At 33.4% G+C, this 27,411-nt stretch overlaps 1 protein-coding gene across 1 annotated transcript in view; it reads right to left on the bottom strand.

The window, feature by feature from the left end:
* The window catches only part of LOC145240001 (ADP-ribosylation factor GTPase-activating protein 2-like), a 114,852-nt gene extending 88,243 nt beyond the window's left edge, over positions 1-26,609 (bottom strand). The window contains exon 1 of the mRNA XM_080103588.1: positions 26,443-26,609. Coding sequence (XP_079959714.1) covers positions 26,443-26,514 — 72 coding nt within the window. The 5' untranslated portion in view covers positions 26,515-26,609. The remainder of the gene's footprint in view (positions 1-26,442) is intronic.
* Positions 26,610-27,411: the final 802 nt, after the last annotated feature.

Below are 27,411 nucleotides of genomic sequence, written 5' to 3'. Positions count from 1 at the left end.
ATTTCTCCCACTCTTTATCTGTGCCTAAACCTAAATGTAGATTCCATAAACAAAGCTTCTTTCTAAGAACTACACATCTGCGGAACTCTGTTTTGCCGTTTTCCTGCTTTCCAACTGACTACAATATGGTCGTCTTCAAGTCCAATGTAAACAAGTTCTTGATGAGTAGTTTCCCTTTAGTAATCCAAAGCTCATTACTGAGCAAAAAATATCTTTTCTCTCCTTTTTTTTTAATTAATAAAACGAACAAAATTAAATTTAAATTAAAAATAAAAGTTGTATAGAACAATATACTTTTTTTTTAACGAAGGCTGTTTAAAAAAATATTTGAAGAAATTAGAATGTTTATACGTTCAAGTATCAACATAAAATTTGTATATTTAGAATTACACTTGTAAAAAAAAAAAAAAAAAAAAAAGAAAAACCTTTGATGTACATACTCGTCACAGAACGAACATGTCATATTCTAAAAATCATGTGGGTTTGGCTAGTAACTTTTCTATCTGGCTAGTAACCAAAAATATTTAGTTGTCAAAGGTCAATTAAAGACAAGTTTGTCCGTAGAGTCCTGTATCTACAAAGTCACAATTCGCCCATGCATGGAGTATTGTTGCCACATCAAGAAGAATCTACTGTTAGTCACTTCCTTGTAGAGAGGGTTAAAAGAGTCAAATCTAATAGGTCCCGCAATATCGTACAAGCTCCAACCTCTGTCACATCGCCACAATATTGCATCTCTGCATGTATTTTACAAGTATTTTAATGGAATTTTTTTTTTTTTACTTAGGCATCACCACTTATCAAGGGCCACTCGAGGATAAAGGTTAAAGTTTTATAGTACTTGTACCTCCTCAACGTACATACTCCTGACTAACCTAAAAAGCAGCAAAATCACACCCTTTCACTGTTGAAGTGCCGACATGTTGGAAGGCCTTCTAATAGTTTCTTTCCTCGAATTGCAAGACTTTGGAATTCCCTCCATTTCCCTGATTGTCAAGTTGTTTGTTTTTTTACCAGTCAGATTTCTTTTTTAATGTAGGGTGCATTTTTTTTTTTTAATACAAAACTTTAATAAAATTGTTTAAAAACATTTTAATAAACAGGAGATAATTATTTTAATTTTTAATGTTCCATTCAATAAATTGGACATTTTAAAACATTTTAATATAATTTATTGTTGCTAAAGTTAATGTTTAAAAAAAAAATTAAATACGATCCCTTTTAATTCTCAGTCAATATAAGAAGCAATTTTTATTTTTGTTCCGGTATAGAATGCCTATTTTATCCAAATTGCTAGATTTTCCCTACAGATATGTCTAGGAAGTTTCTTTAAAACCTGAAGTCTTTCATTGAAAAATTATTTTGTCAGTAAGTCAATTAATCTCCTGTATCGCTGAATAGTTTTTCTTACATGAACAAACTATAGTACCAATGTTCTTAAAGGGATCCATCAGTTGTTTACCATGAAACACCGTTTTGGGGATTTAATATATGCCATATATTTTGCCATATAAGACGACCTTTAAAGTTTAAAAAAAAAAATCATCTTTAAAAACCAATATGTAATAAGATACCGGCTCTTGCCTAGGCTAAACAAGCAGGATTTCGTGATTTAGCAGTTGTCTTATACAACCGATATATGATAAATTTATTAAAATTTGCACCAATCTTGGCCCTTGTCTTATCTGACGGTCGCTTTAGATGCAGAGAAATATATTATATATATTAGTGTTGGGACGATTAATTGGAATCGGAATCAGGAATTGTAAAAATCTGAACATTGGGGGGGGGGGGGTCGAAATCGGAAATATTGGTGCCTATTTTTTTTTTTTTTTTTTTGATTTTGTTTAAAGCAAAATCTTCCATTGCTGGTAATATTAATAAATTAGTAACTATTCATTGATTTTAAAATACAAGTGAAGCTAAAATCGATAGATCATCCTCCACAAGTGTATTTTGACGTTTAGGAAAATATCTGCATATTTAACATGTGTTTTTTGTGAAAATCGGGGAAAACAACAATTTTATAGTGAAATATTAGACATTTATAAAGAATCAGAATTGGTAATTGTATTGGAATCGGGAAAAATATTGGAATCGTCCCATCACTAATATATAGATATACATATTGTAGTTTTACACTGATGCAATACAAACCGCACGAAAAATATTTCCAATGATTGCTATATTTTTAATAACAAAATAGCATAGCCGACAATATCTATATTACAATGACCACATGCCAACAATACTCCACGCGTGGGTGAATTATGTCTAACTACTTTTGTGAGGAGACGAGTAAATAGCGACATGTAAAAATGAAAAATTCAAGCTGTGCATTTCATACTATTTCAACCTTAAGCATGACAAACAGAACCAGAGAGAGGGGTGAGGAAACGTATAGAAACAATACTTCATAAGAAAATTTAAAATAATAGTAATGACAGCCCACTCCCTTTAATCAATAAAGCCCTCTCACCACCCCCTTTTGCTTTCATTTCTGTTATTGCCACAAATTGACCAATTAATTTCCTGTTGGCATGTCTGAAACAAATCATCACGGACAAGAGACATTCAATCGTTTCGATAATCAAATCCAATTGGATGGGAATAAAGGTTTTTTTTTTTTCTAATTGGGGAATAAACAAAAAAATTCCATATTGGGTCAGATTATAGTAAGGGATTGTTTGTTTGGTGTTTTTTACGGCATATCAACCCTTTTCGGATTATTTAACGCTGAATCCGATCATTCTGATAAAGTTTTTATACTTCAATTTCTTTACATCTTCCGAGTATTTATTTATGTTTAGTTTGGTTGTTTTGTAGAGAAAAATTGTTTTTGTTTTTGATTTACAGAACATGATTCAGTTTTGCAAAGGGAAAGAAGAAAAAAATAACATTAATGTTTGGTGCATTTTAGGTCAGGAAACCGGTATCTTTAGACAGCCTGATCTGGCAGCAGCAGGTTGAGATGAAGAGTGGGCCCGTTTAGCGAGCAATAAACTATGCAACATACAGAAACAAAAATATTTTATCACATTAAACCCCCCACCACCACCAAATCATCTATGTGAATACTTTTTTTGAAAAAGAAATATAAAATACAAGTTAGTACAAAAACAAAATCATCTATTTAAATACTTATTTTTGTAAAAGTAAAAATACAACACTTTCCCTGATTTTCTTTCACACCGATTTAATTATTTTTTAACCAAATTGGGATTCTTTAATATGAGGAACCAATTCTGATCTAACACCATTTACTGCAGGCATCGAATGTAGAGTCCTAGTTTACCAATAACAATATGCAACACTCAATAAGCACAGGACACATGTGGCAATTTTGATATGCAGAAAATGGCATGGAAAAATTAATTTCTGGTCTTCTTTTTGCCGAATTACATAGTTTTTTTTGCAAAAGTGTAACTTGAGAATCCTAGTGATAAAAATGGTGAGATTCCATCAGGATATTTCAGTGATGGAAAAAAAAAAAAAAAAATTCAACCCTGGCATGTTGGCAAACTACTGGAATATAAAAATGGCGGATAGCACTCAACACAAGAAGGTTAAGAGGACAAATGTTGATTAAGCTGACAATTCTTTAATAATAAAAGATGATTTATAGTACACTAGCCGGGGGGGGGGGGTACCCGGCGTTGCCCGAGTGTTTGGAGGTGTAAAAAGAAAAAAGTTTTAGTAAGAAGGTAGGATTGAACCCCAAAATCTTGACGCAAAGGTGGAAACGAAAGGGGAGAAAAAAAGGCAGCCACCTAAACATCTCGGCCATGAGGGAAGAGGAACTGATAACCATGTTCAGTTAAGGATTATAAAGTAAAATATACAGGTGCGAGGAAGTGGCGTGATATTTGACCTAGGTTTGCGCTGCAAGCCAGTTACTGTTTCCCCCACTTTTCACTTTTTGAAGACGCGGCGAGCTGGTAAAAGTCGGGCAAATTAAATACACACGCGACCCCCATTGTTAAGTCATAGATATCATCGTTTAGACGTGATATAAAAAGTTTTAAGGAGTTACAGCTGTTGCTCAAACGAAGAATCTATAAGTCATCTATATGCAATGTGATGTTTTATGGAAGTGAAACACGGCCAGTGAGAATTACGAATATCTGTTGCATATCGAAAAATAAGAGAATGATATGACTGATGTGTGATGAGAGCTTGAAAGACTTAGATCTGATGATGTCCGAAGAGAATTAAATCTGGACAGTATAAGGAGATGAGTGCAGAACAGGAGACTTTGTTGGTTTGGCCACATTGAAAGAATGAATGAGAATGGTTGGGTTAATAGATGTAAAAGAGTTGAGATAGAAAAGTCAGTCGGCAGAGGAAAGCGAAGAGAAATATGAAAATGATAAGGATGAATTTGAAAGGAAGATAAATGAAGACCTGGTCAGAGATAGGCGAGTTCAAAGCCAATTTCTAAAACATCCAATCAAATAGAATATTATGACAATTTTTTACATTTTAACTCGAAATACTGAAAATTTAATAAAAAAAGTTATTTTAAACTCAATGTATTCAAACAGTGGAAACACTTACTCAAACATGCACACGAAAATTGGACATAGAAAAAAAAATCTCAATCTTCGATAAAAATAAAAGACCACAAATAAGCGACATGCCACATTAAAAAAAACAAAACAAAAATAAACAAGACAAAAAATTCTCAGTTTTTTTATGAAATCTACACGAGTTGAAAATCAGAATCTATATATTAATATCATAGTATCTTTAATGAATGTACATACGTGTGTCACAGTTTCCAGATTATACATTATTCGAGCGGGAGATCTAATTTATTAAAAAGGAGGATAACTAGGGCTAGGACAACAGCATATTCTTTTCATTGTTTTGACTTTCGAGTGTGTATGTGTTGATATCTTATATGCTTTTATATAGAGTGATGTGGTTCTCGGTTGATTAACTGTGTCGGATATAACTCGAGTTAAAAGAATGAAAAGAATATTCTGTTGTCATAGCCCTAGTGATAACATACCACAAACGTTAAATTATTAGTATATATTTATTTATTTATTTATTTTTTTTTACATAGGCATCACCACTTATCAAGGCCCAGAGACCACTCGAGGATAAGGGTTATGAGTGTACAGTAGTCAATTGGACAATATAGTAATGGAAATTCAGTAAATTTGTTAACTTAAGTGGAATGGCTCATCAAGAACTTGTTTACGCTGGACTTGAAGACAGATTGTAGTCGGCTGGAAAGCAGGAAAACGGAAGACAGTTCCACAGGCGTGCACTTCTAAGAAAGAAGCTTTGTTCATGGAATTTACGTTTAGGTACAGATAAAGAGTAGGGAGAATTATTGATAGTGTTTTTAACTAGATGAGTATTTCTTGTGAAAGTTTGGCGAGGGGGGACTATAGATTGAAGCTCAGTCGAGCACTTACCATGAAAATAACGATAAAGCAGAGAAACTCGCAACATCTCTTCTGTGAGATAGAGATTGCAGGGAAGAGAAAAGGACATCTCCTACAAAGCTACAAAGTCTATTTTGAACTTTATCAAAGCAGGACAAGACCTTTCTAGCAGCTCCTGCCCAGATGTGGCAACAGTACTCCATCCTTGAACGTACCTGGCTCTTATATAGATAGAGAATTGCATCAGCAGCGAGATATCTACTTGATCGATAGAAGGATCCCACAATTTTTCCAGCGGCCTTGGCAACAGATTTGATGAACATATTCCATTTCAGATCAGGAGTAACGGTCAAGCCCAGAAGCTTGTCAAAACATGAAACCTCCCCAAGACGAGAGCCATTCATTTCAATTGATGTCAGATGGGGATCAGAGCGTTGATGTAAAGATAAAAACTTGGTTTTAGATGCATTAAAAATAACCAGCCACTCATTTCCCCATTGTACTACGTGCTCAAGATCAGAGGAGATAGAATCGGAGAGAACTTGGTTGTTTACAGTCTTAGATGGTAGTGTCATCAACAAAAATGTCTACGAATGATTTAAGAATGTGACTTGGTAGATCAGGTAGAGAGTTGGGCCCAGAATGGACTCCTGAGAGACTCCAGCATTAATACTGTGAGCTGATTTTTGCCCATCAACTACTACTCTTCTGAATCTATCAGAGAGAAATGATTTAATAATTGAGAAGACATTTCCAGCTATACAATAGCTGGAGATCTTGTGAAGTAAACCATTATGCCATATCCTATCAAAGGCCTTTGATATGTCAAGAGCAATTACCCTAGAAAGGTTGCCTCCGTCGAGATTTGCTAATCCTATGAGATATAACTGTAAGCACATCTGCTGTAGATCTAGCAGAACGGAAACCATATTGTGTGTCACTAAGGTTATTTTTGCTGAGATGGTCGATTACTTCTCTATTGAACAGGTTCCAGCAACTTTAGCGACACTAATTTAATGTTCGTAGTATGTTATCAGCTTCTATCATCCTTTTTAATAAATAAGATCTCCCGATCACTGAAAACGCAATGCAAAAAAAAAAAAAAATTTTGTTTTTTCAAAATGATGCTTTTGAGAAACTAAAATATACCTTCTTAGTCTTCTGGCTATGATCCAAGGGTAGTATCTGTTTTGTCTAAAGGTGATATCGTGGGTTTTCTGTTCGCACCAGGTGTCCATACAATGAAGATATGTCACAGACTATAAGGACATTGGAGATAAACTGTAATGTCCAGATATATTCTGACACTACATTAACCAGATTATCTACAATAATATTGCAAGGTCTCCATTCACACAGAACGTCCACAGAATACCTAGCAATATATTACATATTAAAGATGTTGCTGTGGAATTTCCACAGGTCCCACTAGTTTTAATAAATATATTAATGTAAAAAACAAAAAAAAAACCTGCATTTTAACTGGTCTCTGAAGCATTACAATTGTAAAATTACAATGAATTCAGTGGAAATACTTTTACTACTCACTTCACTACATCTGCAGTTAGCAATTTCCTAACTTCCGACACAAAAAAGGAAAAGTGATTTGACTTTGTGACCTTTACTTGCTTAACGTACAAACTCAATAATTGGGCCAGAGTTTTTTTTTTTTTTTTGTGAAAACCACACAATGCCAATAATGATCAACAAGAAACCCATCATCAGTGAAAATGGACTTTTTCACAAGCTATTGGGATTAAGAATACGAAATTTATTAGCAATCACAAATGAAAACTTCAATCTGAAACATTTGAATTGTTTTTTTGTTTTTCCTCAGCGTTTGCAAATTGTTTATCAACAACCATGACAATCGGGTGCACATTTGAAACCACACCTATTCTGGTTCAATTGTACAATAGTGGCAAAATAGTTGGAAAAAAAAAGTTTGATTTAAGTATAAAATACATAATACTTGACTAATATTAGGAGGAACTTGTTTTTTTTTTTTCCTGTTTTCTGACCAAGAAAGCAAGATAAACTGAGTGTGTAAAATAAGAAAAAAATGTTGACAGTTTTTTCTGCATATGGTTAGGTTAAAGTAAAAAAGTGGATTTTTTTTTTTTTTTTTTAACTCTTATTCACCCCAAACAAACCATCGAAATGTAAGGGCTAATGTGAATTATAGACTTTCTAAGCTGAGCAGTAAGAGGTCTGTTTGACATAAAATTTAAATTTTTGCATATTAGTACAGTCAGGGAAGCAAGACACAGGGAGGAGGAATTCCAAAGTTTAGCAGTTTGTGGTAAGAAATTATTAGAATAGAAAGCTTTAACATGTAGAGACCTTTATAGTGAAGAGGAGAGATTTTTCTATTTGGTGGGTCAGGTATTTGACTGAAGAGGGTACTAGTGCTAAGTTCGTCAGGGCACATTTCATTAAATTACTTGCAAAACGAACACAGAGATGCAACATTGTGGTGATGGGACAGGGGTTCGGGTTACGTGTTAGGAGAGGACGTTATCAACAGGAAGTCCAAAATAAGGCTTAGTGAAAAAGATAGCAAAGTCTCTCTTTAGCAAATGAGTTGATTCAGTTTGAATGTCTTTTTCAAAGCTCTTTCCTGTGCAAATCTAATTGGGAGGGGGGAGGGGGGATGCTTAAAAATTCCTTCCTGTTGAACAGTGAAACATGTTGAAATGTTTGGAAAACCATGTCAAAACAAATAGACAACCATAATGAAGAGTTCTAGCTGGCATGACAATTGCGATAGATTCTTTTTTTTTTTATATGAAACATTTTTTATAAGGTATTTTGAAAGGTCTCAAGCATCTTTTTTTTTTTTTTTTTTTTTTGAATCGCATAAAATTAATATCAAACTGATATTTGTCTTCAAATTTTCATTGAAGTCAGAAACTATTTTCTAATAGACGTTATAAAATTTGGTCTGGCCATAAATTAAGGATATAGATAACTCTTGTATCAGTAGAAAATTTATGGCCAAACGTTTAGAGCACGAATTCTAATATTCAAATTAAATACCATTAAAATATTATTACAAAGCCACTCCTTATCAACCATCCTGTCAACATAACAAGTGTCCCTCAATCCCAACTCATTGTGAGAGAGACAGAAAAAAAAAAAATGGCATAACTTTTGAACAATAAGGAAGCAGAGAGAATCTAATATTGTATGTTAAAACTCAGTCTAAATAAGTCCAATATTTGATAATTGTTGGTTGGTTGGTTGTTTTTGTTTTACGGCATATCAACTCTTTTCAGGTTATTTAATGCCAAATCCAAAGATTTTGAAGAAAATTTTTTTAATAGAATATATTTGTTGCTTTCAAATCAGTTTCTATTTAACCCATAGTTGGGACCCTAACAGGTACTACCACTCCAGGTCAGAGTGGACTTGGGAGCAATGGCAATTAAAGGGTGGCTCCACACTCCCCAAAGCCCACAAGCTGGGGCCTCACCACTGGATATAGTTTAAGGTCATATCCAGGACCCCCATTGAGGGACTTTTACCCTCTGCAGGGGGGCAGTCGGCGTATTCTAATGCCCCACCGACAGGGCCGATAATTGTTGGATTTGGTGTTTATGCATATAGACACAGTAATGAAATATGGCAGGTAAAAATAAAATGATCGGAAAACTTTAGGAAATACTTATTAAAAAATATTAGTATATACTGAAAATTACAGGAATTTATCAAGTATCTTTATTAGTGATGGGACAATTTCCCTTAATTCTGATACAATTACAGATTCTTGTCAAAATTTCCAATACAAATACCAACTCTGATTCTTTATAAATCTCTAAATATTTAACAGAATTGCTATTTTTACCCGGTTAACCATCAAAACATGTTAATTGTGCAAATACTCTCGTGAGGGATGATCTATAGATTTTAGTTTTACCAGTAGTTTAAAATTAATATTTTATTACTACCATCAGTGAAAAAAGATTTTACTTTAAAACAAAATCAAATAAAAAAGGATAAGCAAAGCAAAGAATTGTTTTTGGCATCGGAAAATAGACAAATTTTTCTGATACCAATACCCCAAAAAGTTTGGATTTTTCCTATTCTTGATTTCAATTCATTGTCCCAACACTAATTTTTATATGAGAAATTCAACTAATATCCATAGTCCTCAACTATCGCCATTTTAGTCATTTAAGGAAGATAAATCTAACTTTCTTAAAATAAACACAAATAGTGTCACTCCATAAAATTGCAGACTCTTATGCATAAGTTTTTTATTCAAATTCTATTTGCTCATTTTCCATAATTTTGGGGGTATGCTAATATTTTCAATAAAAACTATTTCATAAAGTTTGTGTCGACAGTCGCTGGGGCATTTCATGCCACGTCGACAGTCGCTGGGCCATTTCATGCCACGTCGACAGTCGCTGGGCCATTTCATGCCACGTCGACAGTCGCTGGGCCATTTCATGCCACGTCGACAGTCGCTGGGCCATTTCATGCCACGTCGACAGTCGCTGGGCCATTTCATGCCACGTCGACAGTCGCTGGGCCATTTCATGCCACGTCGACAGTCGCTGGGCCATTTCATGCCACGTCGACAGTCGCTGGGTCATTTCATGCCACGTCGACAGTCGTTGGGCCTCCATGTCAACAATTGGGTCACTTTATGCCAAAATGTACAAAAGTTTTGTATATGCTTGCAAATAAATATTCTGTAAAAGTTTCTATTTGGACCTTATGACAGGAATGTAACAGGCACTACCATTTTGGATCAGAGTGGCCCGGAGTGATGATAACTAAAGGAATGGAACCAAATTGGAACCTTACAACCAAGCGTACTTTAAGCTCACTATTAACTTGCATTGTCATGAGGGTAGAGTTAGATACACGGTTGGTTTTTAATGTGGGACACTCAGGATTGAGACAAAAAATTAAAATTGCCTCAGTCTAGGAGGATTTCTTCACTAATAGAGCATAGAAAATGAAATTTGACACCCCTAACACAAAACTGCAAATAAAATATAAAAAACTCGTAATTTCTCTTTTTAAAGTGGGTTGTTTAATTTCTTTATGGAATATACTTCCAAAATAAACTATTAAAGTTTAAAAAAAAATAGAAATGATTTTTTTATTAAAAAAAAAAAAAGAAAAAAAAAGTGTTTACAAAGTGCATGCATGCGCTCATGCAGCCATTTTTTCCAGGTCATGAAATTAATTGAATCTTGCGAGTTAAATTTTTAAAAAATTTTTTTCACTTTAAAAATCTATCAAATTTATTCTATTGGTTCAATTTTTACGATATTTGCAGGTTTAATGTGAAATTTTATGCTCTTTCCAATAATATTCTAGATAAACGTTTTTTTTTTTTTACCCCCCCCCATTTTGAAATGTCTATTAAAAATGAAAATTTTCTTAACTAAGGTTTCTATATCACAAATTGAAGATAAAAATAATCTAATTTAAAACAAAAACAAAGGAATAGTTATGTGCAAATTTACTTGTAAAGCCAAAATTTTAAAATAAAATTTTCTTAACTAAGGTTTCTATATCACAAATTGAAGATAAAAATAATCTAATTTAAAACAAAAACAAAGGAATAGTTATGTGCAAATTTACTTGTAAAGCCAAAATTTTAAAATAAAATTTTCTTAACTAAGGTTTCTATATCACAAATTGAAGATAAAAATAATCTAATTTAAAACAAAAACAAAGGAATAGTTATGTGCAAATTTACTTGTAAAGCCAAAATTTTAAAACCTTTAAAAAAAAAAAAAAAAAAAAAAAAAAATGATTTTTTTTTTAAGTGGAACCTCATATTTTGAAAATATTGTCCAGTAAATATTAAAGCACTTACTATAATTGTTTTTTTGTTTCATTCAATGTTGTTTTATTTTAGATATTTAAAAAAAAAATTCATTGCATAAAGAAATAAAATATTTTAAATCAAAAACTCATGTATTTCTTTAAGAGAATAAAAAATGGAAAATTTGTCGAGGGGTTTGTTTATAAAAGTAAACTTATGAGTGAATGTGATCATTTTTCAAGTACGGTGACCCATTTTAACTAACTTTTGTTGATAGCAAACACATGTCAGAAATAGAAAGGGGAGATTAATTATGGCTCTTTTAGGCCACCGTAGTTCTCAACTGGAAGGGAGGGAGACAACCCACTCTGTGACCATCTGATATAACAATTTAAAGTTGTGGTATTTTTTAATTCTTGCTTAAAAAATTATTTTATTTAAAAAGGGCATAGAATATGAAATATAAATATGGATAAATTCTTAACAATGAAGAATGGAAGTACCCATTGATCAGTATTTTTTATAGGTAAGTGATTTTTTGGAATTTATATATATTCATTATATTCAAAGTAAGTTAAAATTTGTTGATTTTCTTGAAATCTTTCAAAAGAAAACCAATTTTAAAAAAAAAAACGAATATTGCATATTTTGCTATTAAACCTGTTATTATTTTAAAATTTGGTCTTTGCTCCTTTTATTGAAAAAAAATTAGGGTTTAAATTACATTTTTCAAGTAGTTATAAGCTTCGAAAGATAGTGAGTCTAATTATTCAAGTTTTTATCACGCATTTTTAATGGCAACTTCTGACACTGCTAGTAGTGCTGTGCTTGTTATTAATGGGGGTGGGGTTAAAAACGAACTATCCTTTGAAGCAGTTTACCTGTGAAGGGTTGTGACCAACAATGACAAGAAAAAAAAAACAAAAACAAAAATAAATAAATAAAATCGAAATAACTAAATAAGAACATGTCATTAATAAAGCACACTTTTAGGACTGGTATTACGAGGGTGCGGCTAATTACTCCAGCTGAGGATAAGAAAAGATGAACTTTAAGCCTCGTAACACAGAACACGGATTGTACACTTAATAATGACGAGCTTCCAAAAAATTTTGTTGTTGTTCTAACACTCGTGAACAACAAAACTTTATAGAAATGTAAACAATTAAGTTTATTACTTTTTTTTTTTTAATATTGTTTCATGATAGCACAAGAAATGTTAAAACTAAAATTATTTTTTTGAAATAAATTATTTCCATATGGTTTCGTATTTCGTTTCATGTTTAGTGATTTCCATTCCGTTTCATATTTAGGTAAACCGAATCCACTTCTGACGTCTTAACTCTAAGTACTGAATTTTTTTCCTTTTAGGTAGGATTTTAAAGTTCAATTCAATTTTTACGGTATCTTGTTTATTAAAGTGTTAGAATAGGATTTTATTTATGAAGAAACCGAAATGAATTCTGCTGGATTTAATTTCGTAGGTTATTTTTCCTAGACAGGATTTTAAAAGTTTTATTTTACGCAGTTACATTTCTATAAAAATTCTATTAGTAGCAAATGCAAAAAGAAAATCTAAGTTACCTAGAGGGGAGAAACACAGAGAAAGGTCACACAATTTTGCAAATATTAAACTTTTTATGCAAGGGAATGAAAATAAAGCCATAAATGCGATTTTAATCAAAGAGAGAAAGACGGCGGACCTGTAGAATCTTGCCCTTCCTCTTTTTTTTTTCATTTTTTTTTTTTTCAGCGGATTATCGATTGGCCTAGATTATACAAAAAAAATAACAAAAAAAAAAAAAAAAAAAAAAAACGGTGTTTAAATATTTGTAGGGTGTGCTCAGTTTCTAATGCAACATTCTAGCAAATCGATCATCCATTTTAGAACCACTCGATGTTTTTAGGCCGAATTTCGCGAATTTAGCCTTTTTTTAGCACGCCCCCCCTTTTTTTATATTAAAAAGCGAAATTAAAAAAGGCTAAACGGCTTTAAAAAGGCTAAATTCGCAAAATTTGGCCTAACAACGTCGAATGGTTTTAAAATAAATAAAATTTCCATTTTTTATAACAGAGAACCTAACCTCTCACACTGAAAACCGACCTTGTGTCTAACTCTGCCCTCGTAGGGAGGCAAGTAAAAATAAATAGAGTGGAGGGGAAGATTCTTCAAATCAGCCAAAAGGACAAATTATAAAACAATCCAAGTGGGTACTTGTGCAGTTTACAAATCGTGCTGAAATATCATTTAGAAACCTATTCTTAACACGGAGACTTTGTTAACTATACATACTTTCACCTAACAAAAGATATCGTAAAAATTGAAAATCGAATGTAAAAATAGCACGGTCCCTGAACTGCACAAGTACCGGATTTTTTCAGCGCTTTTAAAATAAGATCGAATATTGTTTACATTAATTAAATTGATTTATTATTCATATAGATTTAGAAAAAAAAAAGAGATAATACTCGTTTACCAAATTCATTCATCGTTATCGATGGATCAAATCGCATTTCTTGAATGATCAATCGATTGTTATCGATTCGTTCATTTGATACATTGTTTCCATTCGAAATAAATTAGCGTTTGAAAAAATATATTTCGTCGCTCAAGAGAAACAAATATATTAAAGTCATTCGGATAATCATTTGATTATTTTATGAAGGATTTGAGAATTAGTTCACGAATTGAAATGACATTATCAAAACAATGAATAATTGCCCCAACACAAAAAAATGTTTTTTGGGCGCTTCTGCAGAATTGGGACGAGCTTTTCGGAACTCGTACTATTCCTCGTATTTTTAAGATGATTATATCACAAAATTACGAAAATCGACAAGATAGAAAATTATTAAAGAAAATAAAAAATAGAATTTGATGAAAACGATCGTAAGACATAGCAGAGTTCAAAAAAGAGATAATTTTCCGTTTCGAATTAAACAAAGATGGCGGCAATTTTTCATCTGCTAACACGATTAAAGTTTTGTATAATAATTCAGTAATATTCAGGTAATTTCTACTGTATAATTTGGAAACTACCATTGTAACTTATTAGAATTGACAAAAAAAAAAAAAATCAATCGAAACCATTGTTTATCTGAAAGTTCCATTTATCGACTACAAAATCTCGTCCTAATTCTGTAGAAGCGAAGCGAAGAAGCGCCGTTTTTTTTTTTTTTTTACAAAAAGGTTTGACGATTTTAGAGCAATGCGGCTTTTTGAATCAAGCATAAAATAATTAAGTTTTTGTTTTTTTAACGATATGAATCGAGAAAATGTAAACAAATTCTCTTTTAATACACACAAGTGCAACTAAGTGCAAGAGAGATTAAAAAATTGTACTTAAGGGACAGTCAGAATCTTAAAAAGATCTCTCTGTTGGTATATTCGAGATAGCGGGCGAATGCTTGGCATCCGGTAGAATGCTCTATCCCCAGCTTGAACAAACTGGTAAGAAAATTTAAGTATAAAAAAAAATTGTTTATGGGAAAATATTTATTCAATTATATTTCCCTTTTTAATTCCCGTTTAATTTCTGAAACTCGATGTAACTACAGAGCATAAACAAATGACAAAAGTCTATATTCCAAATTTTAAGATGTTATCAATCTTAGCGTTCATTTTTTTATTATTATTATGCTGGATTGAACATTTCAAAATGCTTAAATAAACGGTAAGATGAACAAGACAGGTAACTATTTTACTAAAGTAGTTGAAAAAAAATTTTTGTTACAATCACTCAAATGTTTTTAAGAAAAATTACAATATCACATTTTGCATTTTTTGTTTTTATTAATATTATAAAAAACTTTGTTACATTAAATAAAGTAGTTAAAAAAAACATTTTTCTTACAATTCTTAGTATAATACCGGGTTATTTCCTTCAAAACTAAGTTAATCTTCGAAATTGGCATGCATATATAATTTTATTTACATGGTAGTCACCACTTATCAAGGCCCGGAAGCCACTCGGGGATAAGGGTTATTGCGCGTACAGTAATCAATGAAATAGTATCATTAGTATTGGAGATTTGATAAAGTGTCTTACTTAAGGGGGCGGTTTGTCAGGAATTTATTTATGTTGGACTGTTTGCCACCTGACTACAACTTGGATGTGTTCAAACATCCAAGTTGTAGTCAGGTGGGAAACAGGCAAACGGAAGAGAGTTCCACAGTCGTGCACTTCTAAGAAAAAAAAAACTTTGTTCATGGAATCTACGTTTTGATTTAGGCACAGATAAAGAGTGGGGGAAATTATTGATAGTGGTTTCAGCCAGACGGGTGTTTATCATGAAAGATTGGCGAGTGGGGTGGGGACCAGAGATTGGAGCTCAGACGAGCACTTGCCATGGAAGTAACGATAAAGCAAAGACAGGCTCGCAACGTCTGTTCTGTGGGAGAGAGGCTGCAGGGAAGAGAAAAGGGCATCCACCACTACACCACGGTCTATTTTGTACTCTGTCTAGGCAGGATAGGCTATTTTTAGCAGCTCCTGTCCAGATGTGGCAGCAGTAGTCCATCCTTGGACGTACTTGGCTTTTATACAGATAGAGAACAAAAGAGTTTATTTGTGGTACAGAATTTACAGATGACAAAAAGGAATTCTTTTGGACCCTAGACCTCTTTCGCCATCCTCATCAGGGGCAAACGAAGGCATTTTTTGATCTTTTTTAAAAAAGAAAATATGGGGAAGAAATTAAAATTAATGATGAAAATAAGAACGACTTATTTACAATTATAATAAAATATATGTACAGGGAAGAGAGAAAGGGAAAGAATAAAATAAAATGGATTAACGTGTGTGTGTGTATATATATATATATATATATATAAAAATGAATATTATTAAAAAAAATTAAATTATGAATGGGGAATGATAACCCGCATATAAATATACGGGGGGGGGGAGTGGAGAAAGGGGGGGATTATATATAAAGTATCTCTATAATTTGCCTAAAAACCGTTTCTGCCTGCAGAGAGAGGGTTTGAGGTGTGCAATGGAGACGGATTTGAGAATTTTCAAATGACTACTCGATCGGCCTCGAAATAAAAATGGAAAAAAGTCGTCCTTATGCCTGCCCACATTTTGGGTTATCCAATAAATGATTTCCAATTGCGGGATCTAAATTATTGTGGGTGGTGTTGAGAATTTTATTTTTATTTCGAAAACCTGAAGGAACATGTCCAATTCTTGTTTCAAAATGAACGCTGATTTGCCCAACACAGACAGCACAGCATTGACATTGGAATTTGTATATAATATTGCTAAGTTTAGTGCGAGGCAAACCGTCCTTCTTGAAAGAAAATGCAGGTTTCGTATAGAAAAAACTCTAGGTAAAACAGACCGAAAACAATTGTTGATAGCCTGAGTTGATTAATGAGATGGAAACATTTTTCACCAACCCAAGATAAACAGGACACTTTGGAAGCGCCAAAGGTTACATCTTTATTAAATTGGTTGATTTGAAATTTAATACATTTATCAATTAAGAATTTTGGGTAACCATTATCGATCAGAATTTCCTTAATTTTACCAATTTCAATATCTAGTCGACAGGAGGAACAAATAACCAAGGCTCTATGTACCAACGTATAAATTAACGTCAACTTAGTGGTTTTGTAATCTCTGAACGTTTATACCATTCACTGGACAAAGCGGGGGAGGGCTGAGCGGTAGCTCTAGATATATCTAAGGCTTTTGACAGGGTATGGCATGAGGGTCTCCTCAGGGAAATTAGATCATACGGTATCACTGGTAGAATACTTAACATAATTAAATCCTTCTTAGATAAGAGAAAAATCCAGGTTGTCCTCGACGGTCGTACATCTAAATATGATATAAATGCGGGAGTGCCCCAAGGGTCTATCCTTGGACCTCTATTGTTCCTGATATTTATAAATGACCTCTGACAAAATTGCCTCTGAGATGGGTATATATGCTGATGACACCACACTAACAGGCACGACAGGAAAACAAATGAACACATATCTAAAGAAATGGCGGAAACACTAGAGGATGACCTCTAATCTGTAGTGGAATGGGGACAAAAATGGATGGTCACGTTCAATGCCGCCAAGACTAAACTAGTTTCATTCAATAAATACAAGAAACCTTCTCTACCACCTACAGCAATGGCCAACGACTATCTGAGAGTACATCTTTCAAACTCCTTGGCCTAACGTTCACAGGAAACACGAGTTGGAACAATTACATTGAAAGCATTGCCAGGGCCGCTGCAAGGAAGGTGGGCTCTCTCTACCGTGCTAGAAAACTACTAACACCCGAAAGCATCCTGCACCTCTATAAGGCAACCATTCGCCCATGTATGGAGTATTGCTGTCATATTTGGGCTGGTGCATCGGCTACTAGTCTCTCGCTCCTTGACAAGGTTCAAAAGAGAGTCGCTAATCTGATAGGCCCTGAACTGGCATCTAAGCTTCAGCCTCTGTCCCATTGACGAAATGTTGCATCCCTCTGCCTGTTCTACAAGTATTTTAATGGTGAATGCTCAGACGAACTGCAAGCACTTGTGCCCCTACGATGTGAACACCCTCGACAAACCTGACAGGTTGCTAAATCCCACCCCCCACACTGTAGAGATCCCTAGATGTAAAAGACCTTTCTGCTCCAGTAGTTTCTTCCCCAAAACTGCTAGACTCTGGAATTCCATTCCAGGTCCCTGCTTCCCCAACTGTACTGACATGCAGAAGTTCAAGTGTAACGTGAACCGACATCTTGCTGCCCAAATCCCTACATAGTACACCAGTAGTTGTTGACCCTGATAGTAGACCCTACACCAAAGTCGCAATGTGCCTTGTTTGGGGTGGAAAAAAAAAAAAAAAAAAAAAAAAAAGACCAGTAAAGGTAGGTTTTCTATATATAGACGCAAGAAAACCTCTGGACCTTTCAATCAACACGTCGAGAAACAGGAGACAGTTATCCTTTTCTATGTCCATAGTAAAAGATAAAGCATGATGTAAGGCATTGATATGTTTAAAAAAATCAAAAGCCAGGTCCTGAGAAGGAAAAGCCGCAAACGTATCATTCACATAATATCCCCGCTTTATATTTTCGTTATGTGAGGATTTGAGAAGTTTTAATTCATAAAACTCAATGAAAATGTCGGCAAGGATAGGACCTAAGTGGCTGCCCATGGAAACCCCATCAATTTGTTGGTACATCACGCTATCGAAACTAAACTCAACGGATTTTGTGCAAAGGAAAAGGAGTTCGATAAAATAATATTTTTCTGGTAAAGAAGGGGAACAAGTTCACTAGGATAGAGAGCATCGCAGCAAACAGTAATACTTTCGTCGTTAGGCACGTTAGTAAATAAACTGGAAATATCAAACAAGCAAAAAAAAGCATTGTTTTGATTTGGAGTAGTATCTCTAATGATTCTGGAGAAAGTAAATGAATCAGAAACGAATCAGAAACACAGTAAGTAAAATAGAAAGTACAGACAGGTGAAAGTAACTCAGTGAGCCATTGAGCAAGGGCATGTTAAGCGGAACCAATCATGGATAAAATCGGTCGACAGGACACATTACCTTTATGAATTTTAGGGAGACCATAAAGTCCCATTTTTCTACTGTACATAATTTCAAAGAAAAATAAAGATATTTATCTTTCCAGACCAGATAAAGATGCCGGCGTAGTCGTCCTGAACCGAACTGATTATATTAATAAAATGTTGAATATTTTAGATGATACTATGAAATTTCTTAAACTCGGTTCGGTAGACACTTGTGATAATACTTTAAATATTGAAAATAAATTGCAAAAACGCTTGTAGTACTTATTAAAACAAGAATCATCTCTCCAAAGAGATTTATCAGAAAATACAACCATCTGGATCCTTGAGACCTCGACTTTATGGTCTCCCTAAAATTTATAAAGATAATAAATGCCCTGTAGACGGAATGCGCTTTTTAAAAGGTAAATTTGTTTCTTTTACATTTACAGCATCTCCAGCAAAGTTTACCAATTTTTGCTTTTGAATATTTCTGAGTGGACATGGCATGCCCACATAAACACAACTTGTTCTGTGCAAATTAATCTTTTGGATTCAGCATATTGTAAAGCTGTATCCATGAGGCAAATTTTAAGCCAACTTTTTAAAAAAAAAGGTCAAAAAAGATTTTTTGAAGGCCACACTGCTTTTAAAAAAGGCTGAATTCGAGAAATTTGGCCTAAAAACATTGGGTGCTTCTAAAATGGGTGATCGATTTACTAGAACGTTAGATTAGAAACTGAGCACCCCATACAAATATTTAGATATTGATTTAAAATTTTTTTTTTTTTTTTGGTAATTTGATAGACTAATGTCCATTCGGTAATAATCCAATGGAAAAAAAAAAAAAAGAGGGAGGGTACCGTTTCCATACATGTGCCAAACTGGCTGAATTTGCATAGATTTTGAGTAAAGCCCTTTTTTTAACCAACACATTCTTACATAAAGTTTTTGTGCAATTCTATTTTTTTTAATTTTGGAGTAAAACTGAATAAGTGCTCATAATTTCTTTGCGTAATTTTTGTCCTTTTTAAACTATCAGGTTTAAAACGGACTACACTAAAAATTTAGCATTTATGCAGAACATTTAGTATTTATGCTGAAATAACATTAGTATTTAGAAGTCCATTCTTAACATGGGGGTGGGTGGGGACTGTTAACTATTCTGTATTTTCACCTAACAATTTAATTACCTTAAATATTGAATTCCACTTAAAAATTCTAAAATAGTAGGAGGGTCTGTATTCTACACAAATACCTAACATTTTTGTGTCATTTGCTTTTACGAGCAGTTTTTAATATTGGGATAAAACTGGATAAGTTCCACCTCCAAATGACTTTTTTCTTTTTCTTTACACGAACCATTTTGAGTTAAAATTACACATATGCTAGCATAATCAACGTTTTTACAAAATGGCGTCATCTGAACCGAAAGTGGGTTATTATGTAAAAGGTGGACCAAGTTTACGTTACTCAAAATGGTTTGGTTGTTTTTGTTTTACGGCATATCAACCCTTTTCGAGTTATTTAATGCCGAATCCAAAGATTTGGAAGAAAAATCTTTTTAATGGAATATATTTGTTGTTTTCAAGTCGATTTCTATTTAACCCATAGTTGGGACCCTAATAGGTACAACCACTCCGGGTCAGAGTGGACCTGGGGCAATGGCAATTAAAGGGTGGCTCCACACTCTCCAAAGCCCGCAAGCTGGGACTTCACCACTGGATATAGTTTAAGGTCATATCCAGGACCTACTCAAAATGAGTAAGCACTTTCATTATCACAGAAAGCAATTTTAATAACGTGAGCATTTTTGATTTGGAAAATTTTTTGTTTTATTTTTAAAGAATTCCATTCGGAACGAGGGGAGACAATTTAAAGAGTTGGTGAAATTTCACGTAACTTATTGGTAAAACCAAAACACATTGAATTAACAATAACACGTCTTTTATTAGTATAAATTGCCAAATTAAGTTATATAAATCAGTTTGTTTTTTTTTTTATTCGATTTTGGTATATATGCAGAATTTGGCGCATGCTGAAATGAAATTATTTAAAAAGCCATTCTTAATATGGGTAGAGTGTTTTGTAACTATTGTGTACTGTCACTTAATTTAATAAACAAAAGATACTGTAAAAAATTGAATTGTCTCCTTTCGTTCCGTGTGGAATTCTTCAAAACTAAAAGCAAAATCTAAAATGCACAAGTATATAAGTTGGGTACTTATGCATTTATCGTACCGTGCTGAAACATTTTTATTTAGAAAGCGATTTTTCACATGGGCAGGAAAGGCTGTTTTGTAACTAATCTGTACTTTATCCTAACAATTTAATAATAAACAAAGAGATATCATAAAAATTGAATTTAACTTGAAAATACTGTTAAAAAAAAAAAAAAAAAAAAAAAAAAAAAACATCGCGGTATCATAAGTGCATAAGTATCAAAAGTTGTGGAACAAAGTATTTTCATAAATACTTTTAATTTTTAAAATTTTTTTAAAAAATATTTTTTATAATTCACCATAAGAGTTTGCTTTGTTTCATTTCCATATATAATAAAATGATTGCAGAAATTCCCCTCGGAACCAAAGTACATTAGGTTTCCTCAACAGATGCCACATACAAATTTATTAGGTCTAGGCTATTAACCACTATATTATCTAACTTTTCAATGCCATTATACACACATTTATCCGTTATAGTAAAATCCTACATTACATCCTAGCAGCAACGTCATCACAGTTGCAACCATCTATAATGAAAGTAGTTGCTATTTTTTCCCCTCAAAATAAAAAGTACTCCTACACCGCTCCCAGTCAACATCGGGAGGTATTCTGCATTTTGGACAAATATGGGGTTGCACTCTTATTATCTGCCTCATACTTACATACAATCTTTTCATTTCCTGATTCCGAAAATAATAATTTCTCCCATCTCACATTCCACCAAATCTTATTGGCTGAGAACTGACTATTTATTCATTCCAGAATGTTAATCTTCCAACAAAAACGAACGCTCCAGAGATTTAAAAACATGGCTTCCCTCTAGACAAGAGGCAATAGTTTTAAATAAAATAACCCAAATACAAACATTAACACATCAAAACATGTTAAGCCCAGACTACTTTTATTTTTACATTAAATATACCATACGTGTTAACTTTTCTTATACAGCTAGGCGATGGTGCTACATCTTTTGTGTTTGCATACACCGTACATAATGGCCATCAGTATGTGACGATGTATCGGAACACATCACAAGCTGATAACCATTATTTCTTCTTCCTTTTCTAAAAGCTAGATAAACCTTTTATTCTTTTTTTTATAAATACGATTGACTAAAATTCTTTCTTTATACGCAAAATAAAAATTAAAACAACCGATTATGTGATTATTACAGTCAAGATTCGGATTTTTTGTGATTTGGAAGCCTTTAAACTGTCTAAAATGTTTGATTTCTTCTTCCTTTTCTAATATCTACATTAACCTTTCTTTTTTTCTTAAAATACGACTGACTAAAATTCATTTACTTTCACGGATAACTAGGCTATTCTTTGCAAGGCGGGGTCAGATCTCGTTGATATTTTTGAAAAGTCAGTCACGCCTCACGATACATAAATTTTAAAGGCGTTATTTTGAAGCCTAATAACGTCATAAGTTTGCTGTAGACCAGTCGACTAAAGCATTTCCTTTTTTAACCTTCTTTTCCTCTTAGCGTTACACGTTCAAGCTTGCTTACTGTGGCAAATTTTTTTTGTTTTTCCTCTCGCACGGGTACTCGCTGCTATTTACATTATTTTTAGGGGGTTGCTTAATTTGTTAAATTTTTTTTTTCCTTATGGCTCGCACGAGTAATAACTATTAGATATTGTTTTTATTTTTGAACGCAAATAGGTCACAAAGCAAAATTGTTTTTGCTTAATTTTCCCCAATTGTATTTTCTTTTGGGTGTATATATTGGAAAATGCCTGCGAACAATATTTCTTTCAAAATTATAAAAATTGTTTGTTTTCTAACATTAAAATTTAAAAGTTTACAGTTTCAAATTATAAAATTTATATTCAGAACAAACAATTCTGTATATATTGTTTAAAATAATTGTTTAGTATTTTAAGAAAACGTTCTGTTTATATTGTTTCTTTTTCTGCTTAAATAAACAAACTCACTTTCAGAAATACCGTTTACATGGTAATGTATAGGTTACAAGAATTTAGTTCATTTTAAGTGATAGAGCGTTCGAGAGTATTTTACCACCTAAACTCCAGTCTTGCAAACAAAAATACCATAACCTGAAATAGCCAGATTAGTAAGCACGAGCCAACAGACACCGCAACCAACCACCAAATTTTGTTGTTCGTTCATATTTGCGTGTGGAAATCCTGACAATGATTACCAAAGTTACATTTCGGCCAAATTTTGTGACAACCTCCCCTCCCCACTCACAAAATGGTGTGTCCATTCCGAAAGCCGTTTTTGACACGGGGGGGGGGATGCTACCACCGGACAACGTCGGTTAACGGGTTCTGCTAGTTACATATAATTTACTAGCCAGTTTTTTTTTTGTATTGCTCAAGACGAAAACAAGTGTTAAAATGTTTTTTTACCCCCCCCACACACACCGTGTCATAATCATTTTTTTTTTCTATCAAGAATTCGTCGCTGTTACATATTTTTTGCTCTTAGAAAACACGTGAATAAGTCCATTTTAAAACCTTAAAGAATCAAGAAAAAAGTTGAGTGTTTAATAGTGTCGATTTTTTAATATGTGGTTAAAAAAAAACCCCAAAAAAACTTCCTTGTCATGTCGAAAATAGTAACATATTAAATTACGAAAATTCATCGAGTTCAAAAAGTAATTTTTACGGAAAATTGAGAGCATGGCATTTTCCCTAGATGTGAACACCTTGAAAATTGCAAATACAGGGAGGACACACTTATCTCCCTTTTCGGTAAATTTTTACGACGCGCATCCTCAGTGTATTATAAACACCCCAACCACACTTAAGAACGGCTTTCGGAATAAATACCACCCCCAACTTCGAAACATGGGGAGGTGCTGTTGCTGTGGCTGTGCTTATTCCGAAAGCCGTTCTTAACATACGATGGTTGGGGGTGTTGGGTTTGTATGACTATACAGATTCAAAAAAGTTGTCAAAAAACAAATATATATTTTTTATTCAGCTCGAAAAACAGTGTTTACCGAATGCATTGGAAAATTAAAAATGGCGACCGACTCTTTGACACGGTAAATTTGGGAAAAGGAGTTAAAAAAATAAAAAAAATATGCAAAATACTGTTAAAAACCCACCGAATTTGTCAGCCTATGTCACGAGCGGGTTTTTAACCGTATTTTGTCTAGTTTTTATTTTTTAACTCCTTTTCCCAAACTTACCGTGTCAAAGAGAGAGTCGGTCGCCATTTTTAATTTTCATCGGTAAACATTGTATGTTTTTCGAGCTGAATAAACATGTTGGATTAAATAAAAACACTAAAAACATCCAGTTAGATAGAAAGGTAACTTATCTTGCCTTTGATAACATTTGTTATATATTTATTTTTTGACAACTTTTTCGAATCTATGGGTACAGACTGTACCCGGTACAGTAAATACAACTCCAACAAATGATATCGGTATTTTTTTAGATTAGGTCCACCTCCACAATTTTCTTTTAAATGACAACTTTTAAAGGTTTTCGACTATGCTGAATACGAAAATCGTATTGAAATTTTGCAGAAATAATTAGTTATCGAGATATAAATTATGCATTGTAATTGTATTCTTTAGTGGCCATCTTTTTTGACGCGCGTGCAGTGTCAGTCATAGATGAGTAGATTTGTTTATTTTCGACACGACAAGTAAGTACTGTAATTTTTTGCTTGAACCTACATATTTCAAAAATCGATCTGTCGACTATCTTAACAAGCACCAAAAGTTGTCGCGTAGAAACCGAAAAAAAAAAAAAAAAAAAATGCTGGTAAGAACTTACCCAATAATTGTCGTTTTTAAAATTAAAAACCTTAAGGATTTTTTTTAAGTTGTAAAAATAAAAGTCGTCGCGTCGCAGCTTTTAAATAAAAACCCATTTCCTCTACAACTGTTATTTTTAAGCTACCCCCCCCCCAAAAAAAACCTTAACAAAAAAAAAAAAAACAAAAAAAACGGAAAAGTTGTCGTCTTTTTTGTTTTTTTTTTTTTTTTTTTTTAAGTAAAAACTAAGTTGAAATTGAAACAAAGCACGGAAAAAAGGTACTAGTGCACTCACTTATTGATCCGTACTGAAATAACATTTAGAAAGCCATTCTTAACATGGGGAGGGGAGGATGTTAAAAACAAAACTAATTTAACTTGAAAATAATAGTAAAAAATAGCGCAGATCAATAACTGCACTATTACCACAAAAACTCTTAAAACGCATTTCGTTTCAGTTTCAAGCATTTCCCAGTGTCTCGTTTTACATAAACACAAGTCACGTGACACATTGCTGGCCATGACGTCTGTTTCGACAAAGGACTTGTATGTGTCAACATTACCATATATATAATATGGGGGTGGAGTATTTAGTTCTCTCCCACAGCAAGAACTGAACTTAAACACCAGAGTCGGAAGGTAGGATTGAGAAGTCAGCGCCCAAGAGGAAGAGCACTCTTACCTGGAAAAAGTGCCTGAGCAACCCCGTCGGTATTCCTCGGCCAGGGAGCCTCAGGCGATTAGCAATAAACTAACCCCTTCTCAAAGAGAGAAGGCAAAGCCTGGAAGGGTGGACCTCCTCCTAGAACTGCACAGAACTTAACACCCACCATAAAATCAACAAGGACCAGGTAACAGGAATGGTCTAACTTCTGGTGATTTGGAAGAGCCCAGGATAAAATCCCTCGCCGCAAAAATCGACTATACACATTTTTATTAAAATTTTCAAAGAAACTGCTTACGATGGCGAGATCTCATCGTTTATCAAGAATTTTTATTCAACAGTTTGATTCGGGATCCTTTTCAAATTTTAAACTAAATAAAGATTACAATTGCTGGCTTGTTTACAAATAAATGGAAATGCATTCCGGTAGATTTAATTTCGTAACTTTTAATTTTTTTTTTTTTTTTTTTTTTACATTTGAATTTTCAAATTGTTTTAATATATAATATTAGATTTTTTATCTCAAATAATCGATTAATAAAAACAAGTCACACAGATACGAGACTCACACATAAACACGAAAAGTCTTGTAATTTTATTAATATAGAAATAATGGTTTGGAGATGGGGAAAGAAATGAAATTTTGAAGGGATTATATATATATATATATATATATATCAAACAAGGAAAGTAAAATCGCAAGTGTCAATTTTTTTAATCATAAAATGTCCATCTGTTTTTTTTTCTTTTTTTGTGACCGTATCGACAAAAAAACAATCGGAGTTAAATTGATTTTAATTTCTATGCCATTTTTTTTTATATGGTCAAAAGAAAAAAGTATTTGATGTAAACAAAAAAAAAAAAGAGTTGTTGATAATAAAAAGATTTCTTTAAACTTAACTGAACTTCCTGACATTTTATTATTGCCTACGTGGAACTGGAAGAAATGAATGATTCTGGGTTGTTTTTTTTTAAGACTCTGATGACATAGTCTCTCTATATATAACAAAACCGTTAGCAGAAGACAAAAAAACAAGAGTCAATAACTGCAAAAAAGTGGACAAGAAGCAACTGGACGATCTTAGGGTAGCCATTTAAACGCTTACCTTGTTGGCAGGGATCGATTTGAGACGTTTGAAGATAGCAGTTATGTCCGACTTGGACGGTTGTGCCGCCATCGTTATAGAAAAACTCTGCTTAGTTGCTGACGTAACAGAGTGCCACGTGACCGGTGCGGACTAGTCGTTGTGGTCGGCAGTGAATGTCAATCTGCATTCTGATTGGTTGATAATTGAAAGACCTTCTGCTACCAGTGTTGATGTTGTTGTGTTGTTGTTGTTGTTGTTGATAATGATAATGATGATGATGTTAGTGATGTTGACGATCCTGCTGATGATGCTGATAATGATGTTATTGATATAGACAAGATTGATGATGATGATTATGACGATGACAACTGGTTGAATCAGCTACAACAATTTTTTCGATGTAAGACATCATATATAACCATTCATTTGAAGCTCAACTTAACTAAAAAGCAGGTGCTTTTAAAGCCTTTTGGTTCTATACAAATATTGGTTCTTATTTAATTCGGTATTATTTTACTTTAAGGCCTATCTCACGTTCGTATAGAAAAATATTTTTTTTTTGTAGATTTAGTTGTGTTTTAAACGAATATGATAACCGTTTCCGTCGCAAATTTACCGTTTGCATGGTATTAACCCCTGAGCCCTGGGACTATTTTTGGCCATTTAACAGCTTGCGTTTACACTACGCGCAAGCGCCAATAGTATGAACGAAGGTTGTTAAATAGCCATTCGTGCGCGCACTTGCGTACCAAACTGCTTTCTCACATAGCGTAGTAATCTTTGGCGAACAATTTAAAGTTAGATGAAAAACAAGTAGTTTTCCAGATATTAAGCAATGTAATTCTATATGTTATCCGTAGTGGCCATTTCTGTGTACGCGCTAAAGAAAGCGCACATTTTTGACGCACGCGCGTCCAAAATTACACGCGATTGTGCGTACAGAAATGGTCACCACTGATAACATTGAATTACATTGCTTAATATACG

The sequence above is a fragment of the Euprymna scolopes genome, chromosome 19 (assembly GCF_053919585.1).
Source record: "Euprymna scolopes isolate OS-2025 chromosome 19, ASM5391958v1, whole genome shotgun sequence".
In the NCBI taxonomy this organism is placed as follows: domain Eukaryota; kingdom Metazoa; phylum Mollusca; class Cephalopoda; order Sepiida; family Sepiolidae; genus Euprymna; species Euprymna scolopes.
This window is presented reverse-complemented; position numbering and strand designations above follow the sequence as displayed.